General features: G+C 44.4%; 1 protein-coding gene across 1 annotated transcript in view; it reads right to left on the bottom strand.

Annotated features, from left to right (window-relative positions):
* Positions 1–3,486, bottom strand: part of Nhsl2 (NHS like 2) — a 273,835-nt gene extending 270,349 nt beyond the window's left edge. The window contains exon 1 of the mRNA XM_090327221.1: positions 3,207–3,486. Within this exon, the coding sequence (XP_090183347.1) occupies positions 3,207–3,486 (280 nt within the window). The remainder of the gene's footprint in view (positions 1–3,206) is intronic.
* Between the last annotated feature and the right edge of the window lie 8,403 nt (positions 3,487–11,889).

The following is an 11,889-nucleotide window of genomic DNA, read 5'->3' on the forward strand; positions in this document are numbered from 1 at the left end:
CTGCAATGTTATTAAACACACCTAGTGTTATCCAGTGCTTTGGTGACTTCTTAGATCTCAAAGGCAATATCATACCCCTAGGCCAAATGGCCTGATTGCTTTTGCAATTATCATCGAAGCACCTACACACATTGAATAGATCTCCAAGGGAGGAGTTGGAAAGCTTGGTTTGACTCAGCATTTGATGGCATGCTTGGAACTATTTACCACTGGCTTTGACAGTACCATTCTCGTGGTGAAGAACACAAAGTATAGGCCATAGCTGCAAGTAAATGGGCAATATCCACAGCCACATTTGAGGGAAAAATTCAATTTACAAGCCAGAGACATGCTTAGGGTGTGGCAACTGCCACAAATCCACAACCAGAAATGATCTGATGCAATCCACCCTATCCTCCATTCTATGCCATTTACAAGAGTGCAAAGGGCTGTCTTAAAGGGGTTTAAGTTACCGAAGAATAGCCTTTAGGAGAGGAAGATGGTTTTGCTAGGCAACCAGGCAAGTCCACTCTCACCCTTGTAATCTGGAAATGGTGCGGGCATAATTTGTGATAATGTAGAGTACTGCTGGGACTCCTTTAGCATCAACTTTCCCTCTTTAATCATTTTCCTTTTCCTGATGCTTCCCAGGGATACAGGCCAGGCTGCAGGTTATGGGCCAGTGTGACTTACCACTATTCAGCCCTTTAGTGTCAACCAAGTTTTCCTGGCAGGGAGGCTGCAAACTGCTGGTCTGTCAACTGTCACTTTGGCTATGTTGCTTCCAAGCCTTCCTCCCTCCTTCCTAGGTTTCGCCTGCTCTATGGTTTAAAGAAATAGCTACAGGAAGGATATGAGGGGGAGTCCAGCCAGATGGGTGATACATAGGGTAGCTGAGCAGAAGTGCTGATCCCCAGCAAAATGGTCAGCAAGGGAGCTAGGAGAAAAAGGTAGCAGAAGAAAAATGAGCACAACCTGTTTGTTTTTGTCAAAAATCTAATGTTCAGTCTGCTGGACACCTTGTTGAAGCTTATGTTTGAGCAAAAAGGGGGTGCCAGATGGTACTGTGATTACACTCCCCAACTCTCTTTGTATTTGGCACATACTCAGACCATTGCTGCGAAGACCTGATTTCAGTGCTACACAATCACAGCTCCTCAAGTGAAAAGCGTGCACTGAGAACCTCAAGGGGAGTCTAGGGCAAGAAAATGGGAAAGCAGATTGTTTTGCCATGTTATAGATGGTAGCTGTGTTCCATTTACACAATGGGCCCCAGGGTGCGTATGACCAGAATGACATACACATTCTCAAAGGCCAGGTGTTAAAGATGATAGATGAACACTCAGCTCCTGAAAAGTTTCAAGAAACCAGACCAATTGCAATTTCTCTTTAAAATGGTTCCCTTCTTTTCAAATATACCCACAGACTGCAAGCCTAGCTACTCAAGAGGCTGAGATCTGAGGATTGTGATTCAAAGCCAACTCAGGCAGGTAAGTTCATGAGCCTTATCTCCAATTAGTCAGCAGAGAACCCAAAGTAGAATTGTTGCTCAGATGGTAGTGCACTATCCTTGAGTGAAAAAGGTAAGGGAAAGCACCCAGGCTCTGAGTTCAAGCCCCAGCACCATTCCATAAAACCATTTCGTTCTAACTGAATGGATCAGTGGGAAGGATTAGGTCCTCAGGTGACCTGGTGAAGCAATGCATTCCCAAGTGATGGGCCATGAAAACAGCAGCCCAAAAGGCATGAGTTGGGAAGGCAGAGCCCCCCTCCCTGGACTTAACTTCCACTGCTTAACTCAGTAGGTGGCTTTCGCAAGCTGTATGAGGATTTTGAAAACTATTCCCCAAGCTGTCTTATCAAATTTCTCCTAGAGTAATCCTGGTAATCAGTGGGACACCCCCCTTTCCCTGCAAAGAAAACAATGACCTTGTAACCTTTTTTGTTAACTGAGAACTAGTCAGACGTAGGGCCTCAGCTTTCCTAGTCCCTAGTCTTGCAGTGGCTTCTCATTCCATGTCTACATTCCATCTGGCCGTCATGTGTGCCTTCCACCTTTCTTTTCTCACAGGATCCAGTTCTTGTTTCTTCACCAGTGACCTCTGTTGTTTACCTCAGAGGCCCAAGACCTTTGTGAAGAGGGGTGTTGGGGCCTCTGACTCCTGTCATTCAGGAAGGGTTCAGTGTACAATGGTAAAGGCCTGATCCAAACAATTCTTTTCTAAGGCAGTTGGCAGCTTACACTCAAAAAGTCAGCCAGTAACTAGTTTCTGCCTCTATTTGAAATTTCCTTGTCCACACTGCTCTCTCTTTTCCCTAAGTTTTTAGAGGTGCCAATGTGGCCCTTTTACTTGGCATATCCCAGTTGTGGTGTGCAATTCCAGCGTATTCTATGACCATATTTTATCACAAGTCCTGCACTTAAAAGGGAGCTGTACTTTTTTTCTTTCTCCAAAGTGTTGGGGTCTAAAGTAGTGCAAGACAAGGGTGTACACCTCCCACCTACTGTTTCACAGGTCCTGCGTGATCTGCCCGGATACCTCAGGATCTGGCGATTTTCAGACACAGCCATTTGCTACAGTGAAATGCACTTCAGGAAATTCATGACCGTTTCTCAAAATAGGTTTCTCTGTCTAGCAAATCTGTGCAGCTGGACCTTAACGGCAGGGGGTCATCGAAGCTCACAGCCGTTTCCCCTCCCCCCTCCCGGTCACTCCCCGAGCGGAGACGCCCCAGAATGTGACTGAAGAAGCAGGCAAGAAGGGCTTCTAAGCTGCTGCTCTGATTGCTCGCCGTGAGTCCTCGTGCCTCTGCACGCTGTGAGAGGTGGGAGGCACCGCCGCATAGGTGGCGGGCAGCTGGGCGGCTCGGGGCGCGCTTTCCAAAGTGGCCAAAATCATCAGCTCGGCCATTCGGTTTGTGTCGCCACCGGGAGAGGGAACGCTTGAATCCACAAGGCGCTGACATAACTGTCCAGGACCCTCCCTCAGACTCCCCAGGATCAGCCACTTTGAGCATTGGGCCATCGGGGATGGTGGGACCTTGTCCAAGAGCGGGAAGTTCCTGGGGGGTGGCGCGGTGGGGTGGGGGGAGGAGAGTTGAGGAAACGGGATCCCCTGGTTGCCAAAAGGAGGGAGGGGGAGAGGCGCCTGCAGCGGCTCCCCCCTCCCCCTTCCCCCACCCTCTAGGGTCGCCGCGGGGCCGAGAGACACCGGGGCGCCGTTTACCTAGCTCGTCTTCATCCTCTTCGGGGCCGAGCAGGCGGCAAGGAAGGCGGCGGCGGAGGCGCACCGTGCGCTGGTACAGGCAATCGGTGCGGCGGCCCAGGGCCAGCAGGTGCCCCTCGAGGTCTTCCAGAAGAGCCAACGAGTGGCCGCAGAGGTCAGCGAGCTGCCGAAGCAGGCTGAGTGCGGCCAGGTGGCTCACGTCGTGGAGCTCGTTCAGCGGATGTGGCGGGTTTCGCGGGCACAAACGCTGGGGGACCACCGTGCGCCTATAGAAAGGCATGTCGGATGAGAGATCCGGGGAACAACTCCACCCTAGAGGCGTTCAAAAGGGAGTAGCACCCCTAGTCCGAACGCCTGGGTGGAGCAAACCCCCGATTGCGGGCCCAAGACAAGAGGAGGGTGGGCGGGCTGACGGGCTCACAGCCTGGAGCGCCGGCTTCCCCAGGGCTGCACGCTAGCTTTCTGCAGCCACTAGTCCTCTGACTCTGCTGCTCCGGGCTCCACCTCCTCCTCCCCGCCTTTCTCCTCCTCCTCTCTTGCTCTCTGCTACTTTAGGATACCCCCCCCCCACACACACACCCTTCCCCCCCCCCCTTCTTGTGCGGTCACAAATTAGCAGATTAATCCGTGCTCCGGGAAAAGGAAGGAAAGGAAAGGAGAAGGATAGAAAGAGGAGCAGGCGGGTGAAAGGATTGTGTGTGTGTGTGTGTGTGTGTGTGTGTGTGTGTGTGTGTGTGTGTGTGTGTGTGTGTGTGTGTGTGTGTGTTTATAAGTGGTTGGGGTGCTGATGTTCCATGGTCCAACTTTGCCTGTGTCTTCCTGTCCTACTCAGGAGTAGTTTTCTACTTTCTGCGTTGAACTTAAACTTTCTTCCTAAATGCTAAAAATTCAAGCGCCCTTGATTCTCCACAGCAGTAACTAGCAGAGACAGACTGATTTGTCTAGCTTCTTCATTCCTCTAACTTTCCTTCTCCAAGTGTCATGAGCCAGACTATCATCCAAGATCTTAGAAATAAGGAGTGATTTTGACTCAACTGTTCCAGATGTAGCTAGATCATCAGTGCTTGGACTGCTTGCTTTAGAGGCATGGAGTGGAATGAATGAAACAAACCCATTTTGTGGAATAGCCAATTCCATTTAGATAGAGGAACACCATTGCCCCTATGAGAACCCAGAGCTACTTCCTTCTGGCGGGGCTTGCCAGCTGGATGGAGTCCATTCCAGGCCACATAGAGCTCCTGGGATGTCCCAGAGGAAGGGGTTCAGGAACTGGAATATGCTTTCAGTTCTGACAACTCTGCAATCACATCCTGATTGCCCTGATTTTAGTGTGTTTTCTTTTTCTTTTTTCAATTCTCTCCTCTTTCTTTCCTCCTACAAATGTTCACTTTCTTAGAATCTGTTAGCAAAACACTTTGAATAGAATACTTGTGTCTGCTAATGATTCTGAGTGCTGCCTGTTTCCATTCATTCCTTCTGAGAAGCAATTGCCCTTTACATAGTTCAAGAGGGCTCTACAACTGGTATAGTTCAAAGTTTTTAAATGTTTACCAAAAAACCCAGTCAGTATGTGAGGTGACGGTTATGTTCAATGGCTTGAGATGTACATATATCTGTACCCACATATAGATATAATTATTATTTATGCATTGAAAATGAAACAAAGATCTAGATGCTGGTACCTCATGTCTATAATCCTAGCTACTCAGGAGGCACAGATATAAGAATCACAGTTTAAAGCCAGCCTAGGCAGTAAAGTCCAGGAGACCTTTATCTCCAATTAATCACCAAAAATGGAAGTGGAGCTATGGTTCCAGTGGTAGAAAATCAGCCTTGAGTGAAAAAGCTTTGAGTTCAAGTTACAATACTAGCATAAAAACAAAAAAGCAATGATAAAAACAAAGGGTACTATAACCATGTTATCCTGGTCAGTAGTTACTCTTTGGTAAATTAGAACATGAATCCTAGAAAAGTTGGAGTCTAAATAAAACAAGAATCAACAAATAGACAAAAATAACCTTTCTTTCTGAATAGTAAACTCTGATTTATAGAATAAGAAATCAAACTTCTCTGGTAAACTCAAACCTGAGCCAAGAGAATGACTGTCAGGAAGTAGGAACTTGGCTGGACTCTCTAGAGATACTTTTCCCTGACCTATGAGCTGTTTAGACTGATCTCTGCTGTGGAGAAGAAATGAGGTATGAGCAGATTGAAAGAGACTGTGTGAGCAGTTTCATAGCCTGGGCCTGGTGGCTCAGCTATCGGCATATACTACATTGATTCCTGAAACTGATGATGAGTCTTTCTGAGTTCAATAATAACAAGCTCAACTTCAAGCAAATCAGTTTTGGCCTCATGCCCTTCCCCCCAGCCTAGACTGCTCCCTCACTGCAGCCTCTTGAATAAGAGGGCCCTGGATTTCATCAAGGAAACATCAAGGACTTTTAATGGAGCCACCTCAGAGCAGAGCCCCTCCTCCCTTCCCAGGACTACAGCGGAACTGCATAATTGAAGAAGGCCAGGGAATATAAGTCTTCACCTTCTTAATTCCTCTTTTCCCAATAGGAAAGGTGAGACCTCCAGAAGTTAGGGGGAGGACTTTAGGTTCAGGAGGCAGAAATGCATGGAGATAGCTCCAGGGAAAGCAAGCAGTTCAGGGATTGGGCTTTGCTCTATGGAAGGACTAGTGGGATCCTAAATTCTCACACTCCAGCCAAGATCACTGGGCAGAAAAGCAGCTAATGGGAAGGGTCCGCATCACCCTCTAGCCGGGCATCTGGTACAGTGGACTGGAGGGTAATTTGATCATCCTTGCTTAATAGTAACAATATTTCTTTCTAATAATATCATATTCCTCACTCTACCATTAGTTCTTCAATGGCAGGAGCCATGCCTGTGCTGCTCACTGCTTTGTGTTTAGTGTCAAGCCCATCAGGTGGCACAGTAGATATGCCAGAATTGTCCATTTAAATTAATGAATGAAGATGAATTATAGACAGAGACAAATAAGTTCTTATTCAAGATCTAACCTGACCAAAGGTGCAATAGAAAGTCACTGTGCTTTCTGGAATGGAACATGAGGGAGGAGAGATTTTAGAACTTTTCATACAAAAGCAATGTAGAAACCAAGGCTCCTGTACCCACCTGTGCCCATATCTTCAGGGCCAAGTCACCAGTAAGTGCTCTGTGACTTCAACATTTCTTTTAACTTGCTCAGAAACCCTTAGCACTGCACGTTCAGGAGGGAAGGAAAGAGAAGAAAGGAATGTGCAAAACGGAGAAAGAGAAGGCCCTTAACAACCAAACCAGACCTAAAGGAGCTGGGTACTTCCTACCTATCCATCAATTCAGGGGCTCAAGGACTAAAGCAGCTCCTCCTCCTGCCACCATGCCTGAATGTTCTGCCTAAGCCTGAACTGTGTCTGCTTGTGGAATTTAATAGGGATCTGGACTAGACGCAGAGAGTAAAAGAGAAATGAGACAGCTAGGGGAGTTGATTACTCAACCAGCAAGCACCTCCTTTCCTTCTCATTTTCCACTTGCCCTCCGAGCTTGCTGTAAAACAAAATCTTACAATTTTAATTTAACAATGAATTTGGGCTGGGGACAGGCTCTGACAGTTTGCAATTGTAATTCTAGCTTGGAAGGCTAACAATGGGAGGATTGAGTTTCAAGGCTGGTCTGGGTAGAAAGATTTGAGAGACCCTTTTTCAACTCATAACTGGGCACTGTGGCACATATTTGCTGTCCTAAGCTACAGGGAAAGCTGAGATGGTACCAGGCTAGCACGGACAAGAAAGTCTGAAAACCCCATCTCTGGAGGGAAACTGGATATGGTGACTATGATTCTCACAGCACCAGGAAGCCTAAAAGTTGGTGAATGATAGATCAGGCACATGCCTGGGACAGAAAGTGAAAAATCTATCCTAAAAATAACCAGTGAAAATCCAGGATGGAGGTGTAGTTCAGCTTGGTAGGCATGAGACCCTAAGTTTGAACCCTAGGCCCTTGAAAATACAAACTGAAAAAATGAATAAGTAATATAGGACAGGCCATTTCTCTTTCAAGGTGGTAGAAGGCTTCCACAGCTGCAAACCCTATTTAGCCTGCCCTGCTTCCTGATTCAGCCCGCAGTCCTATTTTAGGATGAGGAAAAGGAAGCTTCCACCATCTTGCTACTTCTCAAACTGACGCATCATCCAATGAGTAGCAAGTTGGTGGCTAAGGAAGGATACAGATTTCTCTTTCACATTCCTTCATGGTCAAACAACTCTTTTATCTAAGATCTTTTGTTTGTTTGAATTGATTTTGTACTTTTTTTGTTCTGATCCTCAGGGCCCAGTATTGTCCCTGTGCTTTTGTACTCAAGTCTGTCACTCTACCACTTGAGCCACAGCGCCACTTCTGGCTTTTTGGAGTGGTTAATTGGCTGTGGTCCTCAAATTTCAGATACCAGTACTACTACCAGACTGCTTTTATACTTTTTGAAGTGCTGAGGATCAATCTAGCTTTCTAGGCAAGGTTGTTTTTTTTTTTTTCTGAATCATAACCCTACACTTGTGGTAACTGTTTTTTATAAGTTGGTGTTTGAATTAGGGTGTATTTTATCATGATAATTCCATAGATTCAAACAATGTACTTTGAACAAGTTCACACTCTCTAGTACCTCTCCATCTACCATCTCTCCTCCTCTCCTTTACAGTGTTTGGCGAGTTTCCTAATGTGTGTGTGTGTGTGTGTGTGTGTGTGTGTGTGTGTGTGTGTGAAATAGAGAGATACTTAACTCTTTTGCGTCTCTCAGTGTTCTTTCCTCCTCCTACCTCTCACTTAGTTCTCCCCACTCCAGAATATACATTCCACCCGCATTCCCTTTTCTTGTGACTCAGGTAAAATGCTTTCATTGTGAAAGAAAAAAAATACATAGTCAATAAAGAATTTAATTTTTTTTGCTCAATTTCAACTCTAACATTTTATTGTTTCCTGGTTTCCAAGTGTCTGTATGGAAAAACGGAAACGGCAAACATTAGATAGACTCTTCTCCCCCCACCCCCCGACAAGTGTCATTTAGCTTTTTTGATAGTAATGTTTGGCCCAACAGTTAAGAGTGCAAGTTATTTCTCCTCAGACACATAGCCTGGTTAGTAGCCAAGGAAAGTCACTTTGTGGCTTTTCAATTAGAATCATTACAGATAATGTCCGTTCTAATCAATGAAAAAAATGAGAGCACTGAGGAATAGAGGATCAGTACCTTAAGACTTAAGAGGAAAATATGCTTATGCCCTGGAGACAACAGAGGCTTACTGTGTGAGGAGGGGTGCATCCCAAGGCTGAGCCGGAGGGGTGGACTGGAAAGTTACACAGCCATCAATCACTTCCCAGGGCAAGAGGTGGATGAGCCCAAGACTGCTCAAGGTCCTAAAATAAATTTTTTTTCAGCACAGACTCTCTCTCTCTCTCTCTCTCTCTCTCTCTCTCTCTCTCTCTCTCTCTCTTTCTCAAACATACACACACGGGGGGGGGGGGAGAGAGAGAGAGAGAGTATCCTTCAAGAATTCCATGAGGAAATAAATCTTTATCTCAAAAATAAACTTCAACGTTACTTCAACTTTGGCCTTGAATCTGAACACAGGCTGAAACTTTGAGAAAAGATTTGCAGTATTTTGAAGGAAACAATGGGAGATTTCGACAGAATATGGACATTCTTTTTCTATCCATCATCCCCCTGTTACATGGGGATCCTTCCTCACTACCAAACGTCCATCCCCCCACTCAACCATCCTGTTCTCTCTCTCTGCCTTGTTAAGATAACAGTATAATTGGGGGCATTCAAATGCTGCATTCGATGGGTAATTTTATCTTAACAAGCTTACTTTACTCAGGAAAAAAAAATCTTATTAGGCCATTCCCCGCCTGTCTTTCTCAAGACATAACAACCACCACTCCTGCCCTGTAAATCTCTACATCTCATTAAAACCTTAAAGCTGTAGAAGGTCTTAATCATCCCAAAATGGACTATTTATGCTACATGATGACCTATCTTTAATATATTTGCTATTAAGTCTGGATTTAGGTAAAAACCATGGCCTTTACAACATTAAGTTTGTGGTTACCTTAGATTTCTTTGGTTGCGTAATGGCTACAGGATCACAGAAGCCAGTCCAGGGAGAAAAGTCTGGAAGGTTCCATCTGCAAAATAACCAGAAGAAAGCAGGGCTGGCTTCATGTCTCAAGTAGCAGAGCACCAGCTGTGAGTTAACTCAAACCTTAGTACTTCTGTGAAAGAAATGGAAAGACCGACAGACAGAGCTAATACTCTAGCATTGCTATCATTAAAACAAAACCTTTTGTTTCTATCTCAGGTATCTTAAATCTTCTTCTTGATTTTTTTGCCAGTCCGGGGGCTTGAACTCAGGGCCTGATCTCTGTCCGTGGGTTTTCTCAGGACTAGTGATCTACCACTTGTGCCACAGTACCACTTCTGGCATTTTCTATGTATGTGGTACTGAGGAATTGAACCTGGGTCTTCACGCATGCTAGGAAAGCACTCTACCACTAGGCCACACTCCCAGCACCTAAATCTTCTTTTTGTTTGTTTGTTTTGTAAGTACATTTCAAAGTTTATTTTTTGTTAACTATTGGTAAAGTACTGTCACTTCCACTGAGTCCAGATGGAGGAAGGAAGTAGGAGAGGACATTTCAGCCCAACAGAACACCTGTGATTGGTTAAACACAATCTTTCATTTGCAGAATAGGTCATGTTATGATTGGTGCAAACTTTAAGGGACTAATGTGATTGGTACAAACATCCTTGTTCTGCCCCCTTGACTTTGAAATCTGCAAGGAATCCGGAAGCTATGGCAAGCTAATTTGTTAGCCTTCATTGTAGATATTACATCTCAGATCCTTCAGTCCTGATATCTCATCTAACACTACATTCAATCAGTTTATTGTTGATAAGGGTCATGGGTAAAATAATTCCTCCTTCAGCCTCTTTGACAGTATAAGATCAAAAAGGGGATCCAGAAATCTACAAATTTCTAGTAGGAAATATATGACTACTTTGGGAAAAGAAAAAAAAACATTCTTTGCAAATGTTTCTAGACACTGTTTCTAAATGATACTAATTCTTGGTGACCCAAACTCATTATTAGTGTACAAATCAAACTAGAATCTGGCAAAGATCAGATGATAAGTCAGTTTTTACATGAGTTCTGTACAAGTCTGTTTTCCATTGCTAGAAAAAGTATCAGAGGACCAGAGCATCCATGGCTTATGGTTATAATACCACTTAGAAGGCTAAGATCTGAGAATCACTGTTCAAAGCCAGCCTGCGGAGGAAAGTCTGTGAAGCTCTTGTCTTCAATAAACTACCAAAAAAGCACTAAGTAGAGCTGTGGCTCAAGTGGTAAAACAGTAGCCTTGAGCAAAAGAAGTTCAGAGATGGCACTCAGAATTGGCATATGTGTGTGTGTGTGTGTGTGTGTGTGTGTGTGTGTGTGTATGTGTATGTGTGCTACTTAGAGAGCACTGGATGATTATAGTTAAAGGTTAGCTCAGGGAATGGTAGCAAAACTATATCTCAGAAACAAGCTGAGTTTGGTATATGTAATCTCAGCTACACTGGAGGCCAAGAGTAGGAGAATAGAGGTTCAAGGCCAGTTCTGTCAAAGCATGAGACTCTATTTGAAAAACCCTATCTGGTAGAGCCATTGCCTAGAAAATGCCAAGTCCTGAGTTTAGTTCCCAGTATCTCTAAGAAGAAAAAAAATAAAAGTTTCAGGGGCGTGATCCCCACCACTTCCCCATTCAACTCACCAGTGCCTGTGCAAAAGACAATTTGATCTTTGAGAATTATAATAAAATTCATCAAGGGGTGACTAATTGCAGCTACTTTTTTTACATGTATTTCTGTCATTTGAAGCAATTAAAACCTCCCTGGGTAGCCTGCTACAGAGCTACTGATGTCGTAAATGTTTTATTTCTCTATACCCATCAGTAAAGACAGCTAACAGCAATCTGCTTTCAGATGATAAGGCCAGAAGTAAACCCTCATGGTCCTAGCCAACAACTAGTCCTATGTCCACAAGAATCTATGCCGAATTTCTCTTACTGAGGATTTCATACTTGTCTCTACTATTGATAACACTATGTTTGACTATACCTAATGAGAAAGATATAACAACTATTGTCAGCAATATTTGTATGCTAGAGAATGTATTACAAACACTGAAGGACCTACACCAGTTAAGTTTCTACAGGCTCACTAGTATTGGGAAATATTAAGATATAAATTGGGATATTGGGCCCATTCTCTGATCAAAATAGGCACAAAACCCTCTGCTATTTGAAGGCAACATGTACCTTGTTTTTCTTGATACTCTAATTCATTCACCAAGTGATCAGAGAAACTGCTAATTTGGGCTAGGCAAGTGGCTCATGTGGGTAATTTTGGGAGCCTGAGATTGGGAGGAACAAAGATTGAGGTGAGCCTGGGTGTGGAGATGGGGTGAGAGACTTTATCTCAACCAGTAAAACAGCAGGGTGTGATGGTGTACTTCTGTCATTTCACTTACTCAGGAAACATAAACAGGAGGATCACAGTTCAGGCCAGCCTGAACATAAATGCAAGACATATTTTGAACAATAACTAAAGCAAAATATACTTGGATACACAACTCAACTG

Source organism: Megascapheus bottae, chromosome X (genome assembly GCF_031878675.1).
Source record: "Megascapheus bottae isolate mThoBot1 chromosome X, mThoBot2.hap1, whole genome shotgun sequence".
In the NCBI taxonomy this organism is placed as follows: Eukaryota; Metazoa; Chordata; class Mammalia; order Rodentia; family Geomyidae; genus Megascapheus; species Megascapheus bottae.